Raw genomic sequence first — 24,252 nt, 5'->3', positions numbered from 1 at the left:
TCCAGGTTCTGAATAAGATGAATTTTAAGCTTTTCCCAATAAAGACTATGTTAAACTTTGAACTCATAGTGCTCAGACCCACGGATCTCTGTACCTTCATTTGTACACACTTGAATCTTAATGTACAGTAACTACTGAGGCTTGATGCAAATTATTACTGCATTGCTATTGTTGGTTCTTAATGAGATTCTTCAAGCGTCCTCCCCATTGAAGCCCTATTAAAACTTTGTAACCCAAGTTCTTTTAACCACTGTTCCCCAGGGCAACTATTCCTACAAAATTAAGGGGAGGTTTTAGGATCCCGCTAACATGTTTAACCCCGCCACATTCTTTATGTATGTGTATGTCCCAAGTCTTTAATTTACATATTTGTTTTTCGTTTATTTTTGTACATAAAATAGGCCGCTAGTTTTTCTCGTTTGAATTGTATTACCTTTGTCATTTCGGGGCCTTTTATAGCTGACTATGCGGTATGGGCTGTGATCATTGTTGAAGGCCGTACGGTGACTTTAATTGTAAATTTCTGTGTCATTTGGTTTCTTGTTGAGAGTTGCGTTTTTTAACAAACTAGCGTATCCCAAGGCCTTGATAACCTCTGTAGGTCCCAAATAAGACGAAAAAAACATCAAAATTAGAGAGAAAACTGAAAAAAATGGTTTCTAACCTCAGGGATATTAACCCTTGGCTATCTTAGATTTAATGCAATCAGTATGCATCAGCATCAGGGTACAGCTCATTTGCATATCATTTGCATATTTTTACAAATACTCGAAATTTAGACAATTTCTGAAAACAAATCAGCATGCCAAAGGTTAATATCCCTGAGGTTAGAAACCATTTATTTTCAGTTTTCTCTCCAATTTTTTTTTCCGTCTTATTTGGGGCCTACAGAGGTTATCAAGGCTTTGGGATACGCTGGTTTGTTCAAAAACGCAACTCTCCACAAGAAACCAAATGACACAGACATTAACAATTATAGGTCACCGTACGGCCTTCAACAATGATCACAGCCCATACCGCATAGTCAGCTATAAAAGGCCCCGAAATGACAAATGTAATACAATTCAAACGAGAAAAACTAGCGGCCTATTTTATGTACAAAAATAAACGAAAAACAAATATGTAAATTAAAGACTTGGGACAGATACATACATTAAGAATGTGGCGGGGTTAAACATGTTAGCGGGATCCCAAACCTCCCTCTAAGTTTGTAGGAATAGTTGTCCTAGGGAACAGTGGTTAAAAGAACTTGGGGTACAAAGTTTTAATAAGGCTTCAATGGGGAGGACGCTTGAAGAATCTCATTAAGAACCAACAATAGCAATGCAGTTATAATTTGCATCAAGCCTCAGTAGTACATTAAGATTCAAGTGTGTACACATGAAGATACAGAGATCCGTGAGTCTGAGCACTATGAGTCCAAAGTTTAACATAGTCTTTATTGGGAAAAGCTTAAAATTCATCTTATTCAGAACCTGCAATGCCAAACATAATTAGAGGCTCCAGGGAGCTTGAATTGCTCCCCTATTCAACTGGGTCTCATTTGACTTATTTATAAATAAAGTTCTAGTATGTGCAAGTCTGAGGTGCTAGTGAATAACTTTAATTAAGCTTGATTGCATAAAGTGTTCAATATTCTCAAAAAAAAAAGATGAATTTGTTTACGCTACAAACTTTGCCTTTACTGGGGACAATTTTGAAATTCCTATCGCTTCAAAAAGTGAAAAGTTAAACTATAAGGTTGTCGTTATTATCAGATAGCGGTCAGGAGTCTGAAATTCAGTGGTTGTCATTTGTTGCTGTGTTACATATTCGTGTTTCGGTCTTTGTTTGTACATTATTAAAACCGTTATTTTCACTCGTTTGAATTAAATTGTTAAACAGCTGTCATTTCGGGGACTCTCCCTCTGGTATCTTTCGTCCCTCTTTTATAGCTGACTATGCGGGGGCTTTTCTCATTATTGAGGGCATTATGATGACCTATAGTTCTTAATTTCTGTGTCATTTAGTCTCTTGGCAATCATAATACATATTCTTTTATATATATATAGCGATGTCGTTATTACGACATAGCTATGTCGTATTTACGACATAGTGATGTCGTAATTACGACTTGTTATGTCGAAATTGTCAACCGCAATGTCAAAATGTACCAGTATCCTGAAACCATCGATGATGACATTTATAATGAATATACATTGTATGCACTGGAATGGGTTATAGGTATCATTGCATGACACAAATCCTTAAAAGTATTTCATCAAAACCAAATAAGAAGGGAAAGTAATTTTTTGCTGTTCTATGCGTTTACTTGAAATATTTTTAAAAAAGTTATCAAACATTTCTTCCATAAAATACTGTCGAAACCATTATTCTATATAAGAACAAAAGTACAAAATAAATTCCTTCATATATTATCCCTATGTTAACGATAATGTATCCTTATCGGTCGTCCCACTCTCTGTATCACTCTGCTCAGCTCTTGTGACGACTTTTTGCTCGTTGGCTACGCTCACTCTCCTAAAAGATTAACGTTGTGGCTCGCGGCTGATATTTTACAATATCAAATGTGTAGAAAACCCGATAATCTATGCATATCAAAGTTTAACGTTATCAGCTATATTAATACCTCAATCCTCTGATACTAAATGATACTTGCTTGGTCGATCAATGACGCAACATAACTGGTGATGCCTCTCAATCCATTAATCTTTGATAGGTATACGTCATCAAGTCAGAAATTTATCCGCGGACACAGATATTCATGCTTTTTTACTGAAAATTTTCTCACTTCAAAACATGTTGATATTACAAACAAATGTACTTCAGAAAATTATGTTCATGAAATTTCATTTATAATATTAATATATATGAAGGGATAAAGAATTTGGTATCGTCAATGCTGAAACCCGTTTTGAAATACCAACTCAGAAAATCAATGTGCCATTCGAAACAGTCTCAACCTTTGTCTTTTTAAGCGAAGTTGTAAAAACTAAAAGAGAATTCGAATTAGCTGATATTGAAGGATAGCATAACTTCAGATTACCTAACGGTCTTCTACGTCAAAACAATGGTTTTGAATGGCAACCTGGAACACATATCAATAATGTATCTGTTGTAGTGATAGCCGATAATACAATGTATGATGTGACAACTACTGGTGAAATCTATCTATTACAATATGCGTGTCATGCATGTGCTATATTGTTAAGAAAATTTATATTTTGTGTCGTGTTTTAGCTCCTGACAACAGAGGAATGTTGTTTATTGTTGCCTTTGGAGAAAACAGCGGCAAAGATTTGGACACAGAACTTTTTGTTACAACTTCTCGTACCACAACGGTAAATGTACACGTAACAGCACCGCTTTATACCGCGCAAACCATTAATGAGCAATTTACTGTCACTTCTGGATACGTTAAGCAGCTGCTTTTGGACAATGATTTGAGAATGTTTGGAACAACAAAAAGTTTTAAAGGTATATTAATAAGCTAATTTCAACATCAATATTTTTTATAGTAATACGTACATGTACACGTAGAAGATAATTTAAAGTATCCAGACCAGAATTATTTCAAAGCTGTAATCTCAGTTGAGATTAAGGTAAAATTCGTAATTTTCCAAAGTAAATATATTTTTCGAAGTTGTCATTTACTTTCTTACGATTAGTAGGTTTGGTTTTGAAGCTTGTTAATAATAATGATAATAATAATAATAATAATAATAATAATAATAATTAAGCTTATATTTTATGAGTCGAAATTATTTACAAAAACAAATTACCACAACATAAGCTCTACTGAGCTTTCAACCGCCGGACACACATAAGCATGCATTTATTTTGTATTTACATTGTATCATAGATCAAATTTATTTGTTCAGTGTATGTTCACTGGTGTTAATATGTCTTATGATTGAGTTAAGCCATTTCAATTGATATTTTATAGTGTGTCTTTCTATGTTGTGATGTTACACTATTGTTTCAGATAAGGGTGAAGGTTTGGTACCATTAAAACGTTTAAACCCGCTGCAATTGTTTGCACCTGTCCTAAGTCAGGAATATGATGGTCAGTAGTTGTCGTTTGTTGATGTGGTTCATAATTGTTTCTCGTTTCTCGTTTTTTTTATAGATTAGACCGTTGGTTTCCCGTTTGAATGGTTTTACACTAGTAATTTTTGGGGCCCTTTATAGCTTGCTGTTCGGTGTGAGCCAAGGCTCCGTGTTGAAGACCGTACTTTGACCTATAATGGTTTACTTTTATAAATTTTGACTTGGATGGAGAGTTGTCTCATTGGCACTCATACCACATCTTCTTATATATAATAAGTCAAAAAACATATAGGAAGTACTATGATAATACATGGTAGGCAAATTTAATAAACATGAGAGGCGAAAGATATCAAAAGAACGTTTAAACTCATTAGTCGAAAACATCAAGCTGAAGCCCGCCTCCGAGTGCCGGATTTTCTCGTAGCGTTGAAGACCCATTTGTGACATTGGGCTGTGATCTGCTCTTTGGTCGGGTTGTTGTCGTCTCTTTGACACACTTCCCGTTTGCATTCTCTTTTCTATCATATATTGATAAGATTCATTTTACATCATACTAATGAAGGATATCTGTTATCCGAAATACTTATTGATGCTTGTAATTATTGTTTCCTTTTTTATAATCGTGGTGTTGTTTTGTACACTTTTTAGGCGTATATATAATTTTTTTATTCAGTACAGTATCGTTTTTTCATAACGATTCAACGCCTTCGCAAGAAAGATCGTTGACTAATATCTAGACGTTTTATATATATATATTTATCATATACTTGTATAAAATATTACTAAAATTTTACAGTTCAATAACATTTAAAATATTAAAAGGCTATGAAAGGATTACTAGGTTTATTTATCAGTTTCCTAAGAATTTCCTCAGCGGGCTGATAAAGGAACCTTTATTGACTGCTTCCGGAATGTTATCACATGCCTTTCCGTTAATTTCCGTGACGTTTATCACATGCAACGTCGTGCATTTCCGGAAATTTGTTCGAAAACGACAACACAGTGCGGAAAACCGCAAGTGATTTAAGACTTTCCACAAAATAGTTGAGGAGCAAATTTCAAACTAAGAACATGTTAATTGTTGTGACAAGATAAATAAAATGCTTGTAATATCAATAAAAACAATAAAAGTTAAGACATTTGTATTTGGTTGTCTGTAAATTATTATCTAAAAATTCATGGAAAGACAAAATTTTAATTAATAGTTCTTGTCTGTATTTCTTCTGTTGAAGTATATGATAAAAAGATAATTACATGTCATTTATCATATCAGACCCTTTATCGGCCCTCGTTCATGATATCAGCCCTCGAGCCTGCGGCTCTTGGGCTGATATCATGACCTAGGGCCGATAAAGGGTCTGATATGAAAAATGCCATGTAATAATCTATACATAACGTCTAGATATTAGTCAACGATCTTTCACATATATATGAAGAGAGAGATTTTGCGAGTGTGATACGATATTTCTCCAGTCGAGACAGTTCAAATTTAAAACGTGAGGTTCTATATCGCATCTTGCCATTAACACACTGTTTAAAAACAATAGGTGTAAAATTATGACAATCACTTGCAATAGTTGTACAATTAAGTGGGTTCTTTTTGTGAGAGGCGGATTAACGTCTAATTAAAACGTTCATGCATTTTTCATATATACATATATATTAGAATCAATGAATAATTTGGAAATGAAATGTTGAGTAAATGAACAAGAAGCAACAGTGTAATTAAACTATAGGAAATAATTATCTATTAAAATAAAATATCCTTTTATAATAAAATTTGGAAGACATTAAGTTTTCTTCATAGTTACACTTTTTATCCACGACTTATTCCTTTTCAAATAGGCAATGAATCTTTTTGCTGATTAAAAAGAGGTACTGTATCTTACACAGGGACAGGGAAAAATTCAGCATTTCAAGTTTTATGCAAATATTATGTATATGGGCCTTTACAAAATTCTTGCATAAGTATATTTAAAATAATATAAACACTATTTACTTTCGGAGATAAATAAAATTCCCATTTGGTGAAAATCACGACAAATATGATTGGACGAACAATGCAACTATTCAATTAAAAATATGCAACAACCTGCATTAAACAAATGAAATATATACAACAATTTAAAGACTAGGAATATTTATATAGATATAAGAAGATGTGGTATGAGTGCCAATGAGACAACTCTCCATCCAAGTCAAAATTTATAAAAGTAAACCATTATAGGTCAAAGTACGGTCTTCAACACGGAGCCTTGGCTCACACCAAACAGCAAGCTATAAAGGGCCCCAAAAATTACTAGCGTAAAACCATTCAAACGGGAAATATATGTTCTCCAAAATACAAATGTTTTAGACCCCTTTGTATGCATTGCTCCAATCTGTTTACTTATCTTTGGATGTTCCAAATTTTCGGGATCTGAGCTTTATACTGAGGTTTAAATTAAAATCGTATTGATCACAGCAAAGTGGTAGGAAAATATATAACTGCTGTGTAGCCTTGCTTTCTGACACAAATGAAGGACATAGAATGATAAAATTGTAGTAGTCATAATTTTGTTCTAGGTATCCAAATATCAGCGGATGATGATGTAATAGTCTACGGAGTAAACAAACAATACTATTCTTGCGATGCTTATCTCGCACTCCCGATTGACGTACTTGGTGACGATTACTACACGGTTTCTTGGTACCCGTCATCATATCATTGCCAGATTGACATCATTGGTGTTGAAGATAGTACCACAGTTACGGTGACGATCTCAACCCACATTGCTAACGACAAAATAACATTCAATGGTCAGTCGTATTACAGCGGTGATGTACTAACAACAAGTCTGCAGAAATATGAAGTTCTTCAATTACAGTCATACGGCGATTTGACTGGGAGTAGAATTCAGTCTAATAAACCGGTCGGAGTGCTTGGTGGAAATCAGAGAACAAGTATTGGTTCTGGAGGGTCCTCTGATCACATTGTAGAAATGTTAACACATGTAGGTACATGGGGCAAAACATTTATCACTTGTCCAATTCCTTTAAGAACAACTGGAGACTATTTCAAATTCATTGCTAGTGAAGATAATACACAAGTGACAATTTCTGGAGGTTACAGTTCAACATTTACTATCTCAAATAGTGGAAAATTTGTACAAAAGACAATACCATCTGGAATATACACCAAAGTCGTTGCAGATAAACCAATCAGTGTATTCCAATTCTGCTTGAGTGAACAATCAAGCAACGAAGAGTCTGATCCAATGTTGATGTTGATACCTCCCATGGAACAATATGGAGCAGATTACACCTTCAGTACACCGAAATATTCATACGGGTCATACAACAGTAAATTTATGTTTATCGTCAAAGAGAGCGAAAAAGCTGGTTTACTACATAACGGTGTTGCATTTCCCGGCTCAACTACATATCACCAGATAGCAGGAACAGATTATGTAGCCGGCTACATCATCATTCCAGAAGGTTCTCACGTTGTAAGACATAGTTCACCTATTTCTATTTTTGGTGGCTACCTTTATGGGCAGGCCAAGTATGAAACCTACGGCTTCCCAACTGGTATGAGGATGGCCCCAATCAACGAAGTAAGTAAAATGTAAAATGTTAGTCTGTATATTATGCTTGAAAGAATAATTCCTCTCAGAAAGATCATCTTCAATATAACGTAAGTATTCAATCATGATAAAGGTTATAAGTTATACTTATAAGAATTGTATAACCAGACTGTTTACTGGTTATCAAATGGTGATTCGAGTCGGTATAAAGTTTAACAATTTAATAAACAATCCAACAAGAATATAAACGATGTTACAATATTGAGTCCGGTGTTTACGGTTATTGAACATTTCCAAACCTGAATTCAATTTTAACTCGGTTTATACGAGTGTAGCACTGCCCAGCAAAATGTCCTGGTTTTTGGCATTTGAAGCATTTTGAATTTCTTGCGGCACAAACACTCTTGTTGGTATGATGTTTTCCACATTTTCCACACATTATGATAAATTCCCTTCTTCCTGGATTATACAATACGTCGAACAATTCCTCATCCATTGTGGTATGAAAGAATATCCGTAATAATCAATTGTATTTAATTAAACACTGTCCATGTATAAATTGTCCGAAATGTAAGAATTCAGGGGTTTACTAGTCTCTTGGCTGTAACTTGTCCTTGGGGGAAATTTGGCTTGGCTGTTAAGGTAAGGGAATTTTGTGTTGATCTATAAAAGATAACACTCACGAATCTCTAACACCATGCATAACCAGACTATTTGCTGGCTATCAAATGAAGATTCAAGTCGGTATAAAGTTTAACAATTTAATAAACAATCCAACAAGAATATAAACGATGTTACAACAGTGAGTCCGGTGTTTACGGTTATTGAACATTTCCAAACCTGAATATAAATTATTTACAAGAAGTACATAAAACATAATGATAAAGAAATACATGTAACGTATGGATTAAGCAATTATTGTCCATTGTTAAGATAATCTGCTAAAACTGTATTTGACACGTAGATACGAAGTCCATTATCGCATTAGTAGAAACATACATTTTAAACCAAAATATAATTATATGGGAAAATTTGAGCTAAAAATGTCAAAAGATATAATTATTAAAGTCCGAAATATGATAGTCCAAGTAATTGACATGCTTTTCGTCCGGTCATAATGGTATAAAAGGTATTTTTAAGACAAATTGACAAAGATAAAAACACAGCGGTGTTCTCTATTCTTTTGTGTAACATGCTATAGTATTCCCAACAATTACAAGATAACTATAATACTCTGCTTTGTACCAACACATCTTATGGAAAGACAAATAACGGCCCTTTAAAGTAATAAAGTTGTTTATATATACAATACACGTGCATTGAAGGATAATATAAAATTTATTTGTAAGAGCTTTAGAAACAGAAAGAAAATCAAGACCCACCCAGCTTTTCTCCCATTTCGTAGCGTTTACAAATTGTTTTATCCTGCAATTAATTTAACCTGTACGCTTATCTTTTTTTTTTGTTTCTAACCGTTCTTTCATTATTATAGAAATCGACATCATCAAAACTCGGATCGCGAAGAGACTCCTTATTTTACGCAAATAAAGCAAACAATAAAAAAATAATTGATTGTTAGTGTTTGACCACAATTTCAGCAAAATTCGCATATATCAAGATGGCTGCCAATTTTTTGATGGTGGAGGAAACCGGAGTACCCGGTGAGAACCACCGACCTTCGGCAGATAATAAAATATAAAGCAAACCTGTTATAGTTGGCTGACTGCAGAATGATAATAGGACCACTGTAACATAAGTAATCAATAATAACACTAATAATATAATACAAGTAGGGATCTATGAATCAATTAATGTTTTTTTGGACACGTTATTCGATTTTCTACAACCATGACAATTGTAATATAAACAACATAACATTGCAATATCCATTGATTCACCAAACTATTTTTAAATAGTTTGATTAGCCGTCCGATCATGCGTATTTGCTTTTCCTTGTATGAGTCTCTCCCAGGATAGTCCGAGATTGCTCTGAAGTCTGACAGTCCTTTTCCGGCCTAATTTGGGACCGTTGGACCAAGTCAGTCCTAAAAAGGCAGTCAATCGTCAGAGCAACTTCGAACAAGAAAGGCCCGACTCAGAATGTTTTGAACTGCTTCAATTTTTTTTAAACATGAAAATTGTGACTAAATAGTCGATGCAATTTTAGATGTTAAAATGGTCTGCTAAACTGCAATTTTAGATGTTAAAATGGTCTGCTAAACTGCAATTTTAGATGTTAAAATGGTCTGCTAAACTGATCTGTTTTGCTCACAGAAGAATTATTTTTGACATTTTTTCAATCTAAAATCAGGATTGATTAAACCGTACACTGTAATGGCAATATAAGACATGTTAAATCTATTAGATCAGCAATGCTTACTGCATTTATTCTTGTACTAGGTTTTTTACATTCATAATCTTATGTTCACCAAGAAACAGTTGATTAAGTTGAATTTTGGTTATGAATGTTAAATACGTTTATAGATTTGCGTACCAAGTTCAACAGTAGTAGGGGATGGTGTAGATAACGATTGTGACGGATTGATTGACGAAGAGTTGTGTACAACTGAGAATCAAGGTCAAGGTAAATTTATCTTTTAATATCAGTGTTTGGAATTTCCGAGGTACAAAATCCTGAATTGTAGCTTCACGTTGATTTTAATCTCAGCATGCAACCGTTTTGAAAAGAGACTGATTTTATTGTGTTTATTCCTATGTTCAGACACTTCTCCGTACTAGTCCTCTATTTTGAATTATTAATATGTTAAAAAAAATCAATTAATGTTTTCTTAAAGGGACGAGAAACCTAAATATTAAAAATGAATAGTTAACTCTGCACGTTGATTTTTTTTTCTCGTTTTTTATTGTACTGTTTGCTTTAAAGCATTTGTTTCACTACTTTCTTTAATTGCATTTTTTTTATCACCTATAAATGTAAAGAGGTGAATCAGGTCCATCGAAAGGATAATCAACTGCTGGCTGCTCTATTATCGACCGTCTTTGGGATTTTGGTATAATAATTTAGTGATCTGTGTGGCATTAAACATGTGTAAGAGAACATTGGCAATTTATTTATTCTGCCTGAATATGGTACTATGCTGGCATAAAGCTGAAGTCATAGGTACAAGGCATGAATTTTCCATTTGTTCATGTAACTATGTTTTTGTAAAAAAAACATAAATTGTTCGGATATAGAAAGTATCTGTTACATCAGTCTATATGACAAGATATTTAATTATAAAACTGAATATGAGGTCAATTTCCTTTCAATGATAGCATGCATAAGACTGCACTTACCAAAACCGATTGTAAACTTTCTTTCCAGATGATGACGGTGATGGAGTAGCTGAAGAAGATTGTGCAACACCATCACCAAGTAAGAAATTTGACATTCATATTAAATGAGGTCAACAAATAATAATCAGCAATAGTCCCTTGTTTTACAGTACTGAACATTAATACCATTTTATATCTTAATTTAAATTTAACTGCTTCTTTTCAAATTTGTTTAAAACTGAGATTAAAGGGGCAAGAATAATGAATTCCAAAACCCCTTTACTATGTTGGAAACATGTAGGGGGTAACCTTGAGCTGAATAATATGAAGTAATGCAATACATTTCAAAGAAATTGACAACTGTGTGCCAGTTTCTGACAAGAATTAATAGAAAATCAACATGTCTTATTCATAATATTTTGATTTTGAACATTTGTACAAAGGTTAATTATTTGTGACACAAGCTATTTAAACGGTTATTTCATTTCAATACAACTCTTGAAACGTATTAATTGTAGAGCTCATAAAACGGGTCTACTCGATTATACCCAAATCCCCGAATATGCTTTTACTTTTTATGTCTATTATCATGATATTTTTTTTAAAGAAAACAAAGAATGAATATCTTCCAACAGTCGTCCAGTAAGTCACTTAAATAGAAATAATGCTGAAAAGAGATCCTCAAAATACAGTTCTAGTCGAGTAAACCTGAATGATTGTGTTCGAATTAATAATTATTTACGAAGTATTTTTTACTTTAACCGTAGTTACATAACTTTAATAAGAACATACACCTACCTGGACATCCATAAGCAAGAAAGTTACCTTAATTCAAATTTCCAATTGTAGAATATTAGTAATAAAGCCTGTGAATTTTCTAAAACATTCTTGCCCACACTGACATTAAAATTTCTCTTGAACTGTTAAATACCATCCGTTCACACAAACCCTGGTGTTTCCATACGACTTACATAGGCAACTTATAATTGTTTGTGGTAGCTTAACTATCGCAGCAATTTTGATAAAGATTTAAAAGGATATACAATCTTAAGACTACGAGCTGATAATATATAAAAAGAAATCTTATATTTTAGTTAATGGAGACTGGGCAAGCTGGGCTTCATGGGGAACCTGCTCAATCTCGTGTACTGCGTCTGGTGCGTCTGCATCTGGAACGAAAACCAGAACAAGAACATGTTCAAATCCAACTCCAAAATATGATGGACTACAATGCACTGGTGATAGTAGTCAGAGTACTTCTTGTACCAGCGCAAGCTACTGTCCAAGTAAGTAGTCATTATTATTCATCCTAAAAACAAGGATTTTTCCATAATAATATATCACCAGTTTTTCACTGTGAATCACTATCAATTTCCGCCTGCTATATGTTTCTTATTTATAAAAGTTCTGACAGTGATTCGCGTAATTGAAAATTCTGCATTGATTCACAAAAACTGGAATACATTCATATCAGACACAACGGAATTTAAGTTGAAACTGTCTGATTGATCAATAAAGACAACTTTTGTATGTGTTGGTAGGACCACTTTGTATACTGTACTGCAGTTTTTCATAGTATCGAACAATCAGTAATATTTAAATTACAGCTATATCACAGCTGATGTGGGTGTCCTTTTGTAATTCATACCTGAATTATGTTAAAAATCAAAAGTCATCAGATTGGATATTTTATACCACGGTTAGATATTTATATAATACTAGTACATTGCAATAAAGTATGTACTATTGATTTTTGAAATCTGTATTATGTTGACAGTAAATGGAGGATGGAACAGCTGGGGATCATGGGGATCTTGTTCTGTTACATGTGCAAGTGGTACACAGACAAAGTCAAGGGCCTGCAACAACCCTTCTGCAGCTCACGGTGGTACTGATTGTAGCGGTAGTACAACGGCGAGTAAAGCCTGCACATTGAGCGCTTGTCCAAGTAAGTATAATGATAACTTATTATTATGTCTTTAAATATTTTATTTGTTTAATAAAAATGTACAAACATTATTGTCTGATGTACAGCTTGTCCAAAATATCTATTTCTATGTCAGCATTCTATTATTATATTGAAATGGAAACTGTCATAGTAGTATTGACAATTTAAATCATATGTGCATAGTTGACAATAAAAGAAGCATAAGACGACAACTAAGATACTAAGTGGACAATCGAAAGTCACGAAAGAATGAAGACAAAATAAAAGTCCACAAAACAATACACAGAAAAACAAATTTTGAGCAGCTCGAACCCAATTAAACACCGAGAGTGATTTTTTTTAGATAAAAACTTTGTACTGCTGCAGGTTTATTGAAGATCTCAATACGTGTTTTTTGCGATGTTGGATCGCTGTCTAATTGAGTATAACACCTACATCTTTTTTTATTCTCTAACCCAATTGATAACAAAAGCATACGCCAATTTTCATTTAAGATGTAGATAGATATAGGAAGATGTGGTATGAGTGCCAATGAGACAACTCTCCATCCAAGTTACAATTTATAAAAGTAAACTATTATAGGTCAAGGTACGGCCTTCAACACGGAGCATTGGCTCACACCGAACAGCAAGCTATAAAGGGCCCCAAAATATTACTAGTGTAAAACCATTCAAACGGAAAACCCAACGGTCTAATCTATATAAAAACGAGAAACGAGAAACACGTATGAACTACATAAACAGACGACAACTACTGTAATCAGATTCCTGACTTAGGACAGGTGCAAACATTTAGTTTTCTGATACTTTTTTGTCAAGAGTATTTAATGTTCTTTAGGTCTAGACTGACCATAGTAAATTTCGCTCAATTTATAAACGTTTCAACATCGACCCCAATATACATGACCCATTGTTTCTCAAAGCAACCCTTTGAGCTACGTTGTACATCTTTACTTTATTAAATTATTATTCTTATTCCCAGACATTCTGTTAGTACTAGTTACCAAGTATGCATTACTACAAAGGAACGTTGATTCACAGAGAGCGTGGAATCGACGTTGAATCTATAATCATGTTTTAAAGGCATATTTATCTATTATTTGTATGTCATTATTTAAATGCTTTTGTGTTTATATGTGTATGTTGTTAAAACTTGTGTCCAATCCTCTTTGCTATTCTTTCAAATAAAATACATTCAAACTAAACTTACCTATTTCCCAAATAAAAGTGCGTTAATTTAACATTAACTGTCAACAATTACTCACCGTGTGCTTCCTGGAGTTATGATATAGTAAAATGTAGATCGGTAATATTTGACTATCAGTTGATGGCGGCTATACTTCATGGACATCATGGGGCCAGTGCAGTAATACATGTGGAGGCGGAACTCAGGGTAGAACTAGAAGTTGTACAAATCCTACTCCTCAAAATGGTGGTGCAACATGTTCAGGATCAGCATCAGACACACAAAGCTGCAACACGCATAATTGTCCAAGTATGTTGAAACTCATCTACTAGAGAATATTTTTACAACCAATAATCAAGTGATTCCTACTCATTAAAATATTAAAGGATACGATGATTTCTTTATTGTACATTTAAAAATTGCTATAGAGAATTATCTTCAAAATTATATTCCTCTAATATTGAATATTTATAAATTTATCGAAATTTTTCATTTTTTATTTTACTTTGAATTGAAAACACAAGTAAAATCGATTAGTATGATATTTAGATAAGAAAAACAAAACCATTTGCATGTTTCACATTGAATGAAGTCAAAGCTGAAATATGTTTATTACAACGCAACATCTGTTTTTTTTAAAGCAACGTTCATTTGCAACTAAACTGGTTTAAGTTTAATGATATATAATATTCTACTGTGATTTTTTTTTATTCATTTATCAGTTAATGGTGGATATACATCCTGGACATCTTGGGGTACGTGTAGTGTAACATGTGCAGGTGGAACCCAAGGAAGAACCAGAAGTTGTACAAATCCTGCTCCTCAATACAATGGCCTCTCATGTTCTGGATCATCCTCAGACTCACAAAGCTGCAACACTCTTAATTGTCCAAGTATGTCTGAAATTTGTTTGTAGTAACCCAGCAGAGACACAACATCGAATCAAGGTTGTGTTTTTATAATCAACGTGTGGTCCGTTTGATCTCTAATCTCTTGCAATACCATATTTCTCTATTCAAATTTTTATATTCAAAACGCGAGGCTTTCCGAGCTTTTTAAAATTTAAAATTTAGCTGTCGAAGTGGTATCACAGTCAATGCAGTGGTTGAATCTGCTTTTAACTTTATATTAAATTCTCAAATATGATCGTTTTCTTTTTCAATCCATAAAACGTTTTTTTTATTTGTTAAAACATTGTCTGAATGATGGGTTTTCCGGTATAACTCAGATAATTAGGAATTTTTCTAATAGAATTCAATGTTTAGTTTACTTATAAGCAAGAAAAAAATACTCTCAATTTACATTTTATTTGAGGAAAGTATTTAATTAAAAACTTTTTCAATTACTTTATCACAACATGTGAGTTATTCTTCATTTTTTCTTTGATTTTAAACAATTTTGTTTTACCTATTACAATCTCTTCAACTGTTATATTACACAACCTGTAGCTTGAATACAAATGTAGTGACAGATCCCTTTATTATCTAATTTTGGAACAGAACAATGTATGCTATATTTTGGAAATCTAAAGAAAAATAATAATCTTGTTTTTTCTATTTTTTTCATTTGTCTAACTGCTGATATGGGTCAATATCCACAATGTGACTCAAAAGTAGTGCGTTAACAAAAAATCTCTGTGCAGGGATATTGAACATGTTTCAATTTTTAACAAGTGACTGAACTTAACCATGTGTGCTGATTTGGAGAGTAGAGGATCATAGAATAAAGGTGTAAAAACTATGGAGTTATTAGATGTATGCAAAGAACTAATTTTCAAGAACTTTTTGTGTAAAAAAAGAAAGAGATGTTTTACCTCGAGAAGCCGCATCACAAAATGCTTTTCGGGGTCGGCTAAATTACGGGAAAATGAATCTCACTTCGTACCCCGAAACTTTAACCACATATATGAAAATGTCTTCGCTTCGAAACGAGCCTTCATACATATCCAAGTTTACAATATGGGCAGAGGAATTGAGGAAAAGGCTACCATTACCGCCTACCTGCAATGAATTGCGCATCTTTACCCATATCAGACATTAGCAAAATGTACATATAATCTACTTGATTTTAGGGAGTGGTTTAACATTTTGTCATTTTATATAAGTCATTGAAACATGTTTGACGAACACATAAACCATGAACGTGTCGAAATAACTTCTAGTTTCTAATATTTTTTGTATGTAAATTTTTAGTTAATGGTGGTTATACCTCCTGGACATCTTGGGCTACTTGTAGTGTAACGTGTGGTGGTGGAACCCAAGGAAGAACCAGAAGTTGTACAAATCCTGCACCACAATATAATGGTCTATCGTGTTCTGGATCAGCCTCAGACTCACAAAGCTGTAACACTCATAATTGCCCAAGTATGTTTAAACAGATATTGTAGGAATTAATCTCTAAGAAGTATGTAAGTAAATGAAATGAACCTGAAAATTTTCAAAAATTCTATTAAAGAAAAAGTAATTTCTTGAGCAGTATATATTACATAATATAATATAATATAATAATATAAACATAGATAATTTTGAACGGATAAAGCGAGAATTCCGTCTTCATTATAGTAGTTTTCATATCAATGCCATTGCATTTGTAAATGATTATTCTGCTTAAGGATGACATTTTCAATTTGCATAGTTAACGGTGGATACACATCATGGTCCAGTTGGGACACTTGCACAGTTACATGTGGTGGCGGCACTCAGGACCGAACCAGATCATGTACCAATCCTGTACCACAATATGGTGGATCACAATGTTCTGGAGCTGCGTCTGGTCAACAGTCCTGCAACACACATCATTGTCCAAGTACGTGTGATTCGAAAAAAACTGTTTGTATTGTCATTTAAATTTAAAGATATTATGGTGGCCTCTAGGTGTTTGAATTGGGTAAAGTTGTTTGGTTTGATTGCTGCCTCATTGATGGGTACTTAATATCAAATTTATATACATATATAGGTTATCCGATGGAAAACGTCTTACGTAAGGTTGTCACATATTAAGACGTATACACATGTGCGTGTGCGTGTGTGAAAACAACTTCAGTGAAGTTAAAATGCAACAACAGATCCCTTCACGATACATTGTGATACGCGTTGGTATGATAAAATGATGTTAAAATGACCAATGTTCCTCATACACAGACTATGATCAGTACTGTTCAAAGTTTTTCGAAATGGATCCTGTCTTCCTATGCAGATGATACTATTAATCGATGAAAACTAGCCACGACATTTGGAATTCAATGCGACAGCATTCCAACGTAACAAAAAACAAAATGTATCATTTTCTCCCTTTACCGACATCAATACGAAAAATATGAGTATTAAACTATGATAAATATGAAATATATTTTTGTGAATTCTCATAATTTCGGAGATTAACGTTTTAAATTCAAGTAGAAGATGCATTTTTAGTGTATTGGTGGTACAAGCTATAACTTTTGACAAAATGTTCCTCTTCTTTAAAGTACCGCTGTCAGTGGCCCTATGGAAGAGAATTGTTGTATATTTGTTTTTAATTTGTGTGTTTTTATCAATTGTTATCTAATTGACTAATGTGTCATGGGCCAAATCGCATGCATGCGGGTACTACTTTTGATGAAAATCAATATTTGTAAACGCGCATTTAAAGAATAAACATTCTGCAGATGAGGTTGATGCTTTCTCTGATATTAGATTAATACTTGTTCTGATTATCTAACCACAGTAACGGCTTCTTTTTTTTATATCCATGAAAATATTTTTTCATCGAAACTGACAACAACATACACAATAGAACAATTTTAAAATCATGTTTTGTGTATACCATCAGAATCCCGTTGCAGTGAACAGTCTTTTTCGTAAAACTCGAAAATTTGTTGATTTAATTGAAGAAACTAGGTTTACCTTTATAACACGAGGGCTAATTTTCAGTTGACGGTGTATGGACCAGTTGGAGTAGTTGGGGAACATGTACCGTAACATGTGGTGGAGGAAGTCAAGACAGGACTAGATCTTGTACAAACCCATCTCCCCAGTACGGCGGTGCTGACTGTGTTGGTGTCACCTCAGAAACACAGGGATGTAATACACAATTATGCATAAGTAAGTTATTCTTTCATTGTAAAGTTTAAAGTTATGCTTTGCTCTTATCACATTTATATTGATTGACCATAAAACACTGGAAATATACGCAACTAATTTGCAGTGTAAGAAGAAAATTGAAAAGCACTTTACACTGATGTCAAATCACGTATATCCTAAAATGATATCCTGTAATTAATTCACTTCAACAAGACAACACAACTATTGATATCAAGTATGCTTCTCCTTTCAAAGTTTAAGTTGAAAAATTTTGTTTACAAGCGTGTTATTTTTTTTGGTATAATAGGATTTGTTGGTATGTATGTGTGATGTGTGTGTAGTTTGCTAAAAAGTCAAATATAACACCCATTCGCAATACGATGAAGTATAAAATTACATAATAAGAATACAGAAAATTCTTCCTTGTACCGCATTGGTTTGATTGATTGTTTGAAATTTAGCTCACCTTTTCTCATCACTTGGCGTCCGTCGTTCGTTGTCCGTCGTCGTCGTGCATCGTCCGTTAACTTTTACAAAAATCTTCTCTGAAACAACTGTTTAAAATTTAATCAAACTTAGCCTTAATGATCAGTAGGGTATCTAGTTTCAAAAATGTGTCCGATGACCCCACCTGCCAACCAACATGGCCAACATGGCTAAAAATAGAACATATGGGTAAAATGCAAGTTGTGTCCATTATTTTGAAAACTGTTATAAATAGAGAAAATCTGACAAGGGCAAAAATGTTCAAAATGTTGAGCTCAAATAATTGTCTATTTATGTCAAAACTGTCAGGGGGACTTTTTATAGGAGTTATTGCCTTTAATTGACAATTTTTACCAGTTTATTTCATTTTTGCCTATTATCTTAAAAAATATAATAGATTCAAAGAAACTTTAAATTGCAAGAATGATCAGCAAGACAAGATCTACACATAAGTCTGGCTAGTTTGATTGGACAGATGAGCATATATTCAAGAAACTATGAATTATTTATAGAGAGGACATGATTTTAAATTTTGAATCGGAACGGTGTAAAAAATTTAAATATATATTTTGGTGCTGATTAGATATAAAACAGGTGAGATATAAACCACATTGCTTTGTCGTTGACTTTTTTCAGTAGAAAGTCGAGTGATCTTTAAATATATAGAATATTAACGATGGGATTTGCAACACATTTTCAATTTAATATAAAGTGTTGGAAAAAGCATAATGAATTGATTACAAACTAGTATTCACATTTTATATTTGTTTAAATTCTACATCTTGTCTCTTAGTTGATGGAGCTTGGTCATCTTGGGGGTCCTGGGGAGGCTGTTCAACTACCTGTGGTGGTGGAAAATACTCGAGAGCAAGGACCTGCTCTGATCCTAGACCACAGAATGGAGGATTACCTTGCAGTGGTGACTCAAGCGAATTTGGTGATTGTAATACTAATGCGTGTCCAGTTGCGTCTGCAGGACAATACGTTCAGGTAAGTAGAAATATTAAGAAGCAGTGTCGTATAATTAAACATGTGGTCAGAAAACAGACTGAAAAGCACAACACGGCTTCAAAACACTTGTCTTATACACTCTGCACGCAAAATTTGAAAACAGCATTTAATGATCTAATATTGATAAAACTGTTTATATATGCATGAGACTTATTAAATTGCAGCAATTACCTTCTATACATTCTCTAATATTACAATGATATTCATATGAAATAAAAATATCAGTTGATTTTGAAAAAACAAAATATAATATTCCTTGATTTAGACAAACGTTGACGGTAGACAAATTGTCTCAGCAATGACAAAATTACTTAAGAATAGTATATCCATGATATCATCAACTCAGCATTACAAATTCGATAAAACACAATATGTAATGTCACTTTTGCATATATTCAGCTATGTCCAAGTGGTTGGTTTACCTGCTATGGAGGTAGTGTGTCATGTATCGATGAAGCGTTTGTTTGTGATTGTGACAAAGATTGTGACGATGGTAGTGACGAGACTACAACATATGCTACCTGTGATGCTAATGTTTTAGCAACGTGTCCAAGTTCTGCGCATAGTAAGTGTAGTATGATCATATTATCTAAGTTTTGTTCACAGTAAGTACATAACTTTTACAATAAATGGTGCTACAACTTTCAACTTCCACGAACTGATCAGAAGAGGCATTAATGAGTTCTAATAGAAGTACATAGGTTACATTTTGTCCCACTGTCCAAATTTAACTGATAATAAGTTGTGCTACAGTGTTCGAGCTCTGGCCACAGTAGAAGTGTGACACTCTATTCGTCAAAGTTCCAATCAGTCTTTCTATAATAAGAGCTGGTTCTACCACACTGTCAACCGTTTTTAATTCTTAATCACTTTAATATATTTTTAGCATTTTGAAAACCTGAAATCTGAAAAATTCAATTATATATAATTTCCATTATTCAACCAAAATAACAAACAAATTAGCAATTCCTTCTTCTTGTTTTATTTGAGACTCCTCAATTTGAATCGGAGGTGTACAACCATGAACTAAACATTTTCAGTTTTAATTTTAACTCCGACCAAGTTTTGCTGATAATAAGTTGTCAAAGTGTTTTTTCAAGAACAAAAAATGAACCAACAGTAAATAGTTCTCGTGTTAACAGTGAACATTTCGGAAAAAAGACTTCATGGTATTAAATAGTTTATTTGCCTGTGAAACGTTCTGTTGTATTATACCAAAAATAAGTTAGAATAGAGAACAAGTTGCTAAACAAAACATCCCAGTAGAAATAATATTGTACAAGCAAAATTTCCTCTTTGTTGAATTAAAAAAAAACATATAATCTTCAAAAGTTGTGAAATATCCAAAGGACAAATATTCGGATTCAATATAAATCTAGAAATGAAATGATTAATGTTAACTTTTATTTCAGTGACCGTATCTTTCCCGTTGACGACTCTGCTGTTCACTGCTGTTTCAATTGTAACGGCATGGTGTGTGTTGAAGATTTAAATAGACAGTTGGTCAACTGACCAGTCATACACAGCGCAAATGCAAGCCATCATTGTTATATTTAAACTAAATTAATCTCATCATAATTACATAAAAAACATTATTTCATTTGTCATTTGGTTTTTGATATTCATGTTGTTATATTTGTTTTATCAGTATTCAGTTTTTTAGCGTTTAAAAGTGTGGTTGGCAATATATATTCATCGTTTCTTTGTATATTCTAAATAAACAAAGTCTACAGTGAATTAGTTTGATCTTAGTTAGTATATGGTGAACGGATGATAATCATATTGATTTATGGTGGTTTTGGGTCTTTAATTTCTCTAGTCTTTTTTTTTGTCTATTGTTTCGCTATTCTTTCTATTCTTTTTATCTTTTAACCTTTTTTCTTTGTTGTTTTCCTATTATTCTCTATTCTTTAAACCCACATACAGACCCTAATTCATATGTATTGTATCAAGAAGGCGATTTGCACTATAATAAAACAAAAAGTGAAAAATACATAAAAATAAATGTGATTTAATTCAACAGTTTGAAACAGTTCATTCCAGACAAACCATTAAAGGGACCAGCTGCAGTCCCTAATCAACCATAAAGCCAAGGCTTTTTAGAAGATACTTATTCAATCATGGATAAATGTCAAATACAAAATCAACAGATATTTTCACTTTTTAGACAAACAAACAATCCAAAAACAAACCGAACAGAATCCTTGCACAATTTAACGATACTACAAACATAAATTGAAGAAAAATAAAGTATTTAGTCTGTCTTATTAGAATTCCCAAGACACAATGATTGCAAAAGGCATTGCTATTTAACGTTACACATTTATGAAAAATCGTAAAAGCTAGAAAAATACGGGAAGGGTTAAAAAAAAATAGGAAAAAAGTGTAGAGATGATCAGCAATGAGAAAAGCTTTAGTGTTGATTGGGCTATTTAAGTTTATTAAACGTTATTTGATAAGTACAGTGTACATTTTTATGTTTTTTTCGAGATTCCTTTCCTTTCAGAAACAAGCATTCACAATTTTGCCAGTTATAACAACAAATCTGTCTGGCTAGGTATTGCCATAATTTAAAAATGTTGTACACTTACATTATGTGTGGGCTAGAAAGAAACCGATGAATTATATCATTTAGATAAACAAGTTCGATGCTATATATTCATTCATATTTTTATATTTTTGATTATATTATTGTAATTTATCTTAGGTGGCAACTCCGGTAAAAGAACTTCAGACCATTTTTCGCTAATCTTTAGACCCCCTTTTGGTTTCGATACTCTCATCTGCCTTACCATTTTAGCTTCTCAAACTTTTGGTCTAAAGCATACTTGATTTCCTTCCGGAAAAATCTACACACCTAAACCAAAATCCACAAATTATAGTATGTGTATATATATATTTGCTAATTTATTGCTTTATAAAGCATGTTGTTAAACTTGGAGATATGTGGTATTTGTTTCACTGTTTATGTGATATCTTGCAGATGTTAAGCATTATAAAAATAGTTTAAAAGATTATATTTATTCCGATTTCGTTCACAAAACTCGTACAATAAAAAGTTCTTGTATATCATTAACCGTATTACAAAAACAATATTGGATTTATGCATATAAGAACAAATATTCGTAACCCGTGTCATAATTGGATTAATCTAGAGATCTTTGGCAAAAAACCAAAAAATAAGGATTGATCCTATTATTTTTAGAAATGGACTTAAATTATTGTAACTAGAATTACTGTAATTGTACCATGCATTTCGTCATTTTGTTACATTCCCCATTATATTGTTTATTCGGTCAAATAATTCATAATCGTTAGTACTTAATTACTATTAAAAGTTGTAAGGGTATTTGCCGATCTGAAAGTGTTACAGGTAATGAAAATCCATAATCGTTCTTCTAATATAAACAATCAAGATTAGTTTATATAAGTAAAAAATGTAAGCTAGTTGATCTTTGCAATACAAAAGAAATGAAATAACATAATCTGACCATACAATCTTTGTCAATGATCTTAGTTATAACGAAGCTAATAATTATATGCACTAATTATCAATCATATGGTGCATTTGTACCCATTTTAGTGTTATTCGATATCATTCTCTAACTTGTAAAAATGTATTAACAAAAATGTCGAATTTCAAGGTCAATTCAAAAAAGAGAAGTCCATAAAAACTGACAATATCAAACGTAAGACGAAACGAACGAAAAACAACTGTCATATTCTTGACTTGGTACAGGCATTTTCCGATTTTTGGTGATAGCTTGCTAAACCTCACACATGTATGGCAGTTGTTATAGTTCCATTATATTGACAAAATTGGGAGAGCAACAGAAAACAGACATAATAGGTTAATGTGACAATGTTTTTGATCCAGCAGATAAAACTGTGTAAATATACATCACAGATATTCAACACAACGGACTGAAAAATCAAACAATAATACAGTAAACACCCGTCTAAGTTCCATTTAATTGATAAATTCGACAACACTTACTGTTATCGTGATGATATATTTTCGTTAAATAATCAAGAATTCTCTTAATATACTGCCGAAATTTACCCAAAGGATGTTACTTTAGATAAATTTGATATTAACAGAAATAACTGTCCTTTCCTAGATTAAGATATTTCAGTTTTACAAGAAAAACTCTACACAAAAATTCACGGAAAAACACACGATCTTTCTATTCCTATTGTTAATTTTCCTTTTTTTGGAAGGTGAAGTTCCTTTGGCACCGTCTTACGGTGTTTATCTATCCAAAGTCGTTCGCTTTGTCCGTGTCTGTAGTGATGTGTTGGATTTCAAATGAGCGTAATATATGAATTACTGGTAAATTATTAAGTCAAGGATTACAATACCACAAATTCCTGAAAACCTTTACTAAATTCTTCCAACGATACAAAGATTTGGTTTAAAAGTTTTGCTGTACCTGTAGAAAACATACTTCAAACGGAATAGCACGGTGATGTTGTTTACCGAGCCAGGAAATTTAGATACGATCCGGATAAACTTATCAATCCTTTAAATAAACTTATTCTGAAAGGTTACCAATTCAAAACTGTAATTAAATCTTTGATTATTTTTTTATTGGTATAAATGTTGCTTTTATTATCAGTTAAAATTTAGTTAATTAAGACCATGCTAAATATTATTGCTGTTCACATA

At 32.8% G+C, this 24,252-nt stretch overlaps 1 protein-coding gene across 1 annotated transcript in view; it reads left to right on the top strand.

The window, feature by feature from the left end:
• The window catches only part of LOC127709121 (SCO-spondin-like), a 28,168-nt gene extending 6,848 nt beyond the window's left edge, over positions 1-21,320 (top strand). The window contains exons 3-16 of the mRNA XM_052214472.1: positions 3,241-3,477; positions 6,616-7,646; positions 10,101-10,200; positions 10,942-10,992; positions 11,987-12,178; positions 12,670-12,840; positions 14,164-14,334; positions 14,748-14,918; positions 16,218-16,388; positions 16,660-16,830; positions 17,937-18,107; positions 19,366-19,562; positions 19,983-20,148; positions 20,996-21,320. Coding sequence (XP_052070432.1) covers positions 3,241-3,477; positions 6,616-7,646; positions 10,101-10,200; positions 10,942-10,992; positions 11,987-12,178; positions 12,670-12,840; positions 14,164-14,334; positions 14,748-14,918; positions 16,218-16,388; positions 16,660-16,830; positions 17,937-18,107; positions 19,366-19,562; positions 19,983-20,148; positions 20,996-21,075 — 3,080 coding nt within the window. The 3' untranslated portion in view covers positions 21,076-21,320. The remainder of the gene's footprint in view (positions 1-3,240; positions 3,478-6,615; positions 7,647-10,100; positions 10,201-10,941; positions 10,993-11,986; positions 12,179-12,669; positions 12,841-14,163; positions 14,335-14,747; positions 14,919-16,217; positions 16,389-16,659; positions 16,831-17,936; positions 18,108-19,365; positions 19,563-19,982; positions 20,149-20,995) is intronic.
• The last annotated feature ends 2,932 nt before the right edge of the window (positions 21,321-24,252 follow it).

The sequence above is a fragment of the Mytilus californianus genome, unplaced genomic scaffold (genome assembly GCF_021869535.1).
Source record: "Mytilus californianus isolate M0D057914Y unplaced genomic scaffold, xbMytCali1.0.p SCAF_7, whole genome shotgun sequence".
NCBI classification, from domain to species: domain Eukaryota; kingdom Metazoa; phylum Mollusca; class Bivalvia; order Mytilida; family Mytilidae; genus Mytilus; species Mytilus californianus.
This window is presented reverse-complemented; position numbering and strand designations above follow the sequence as displayed.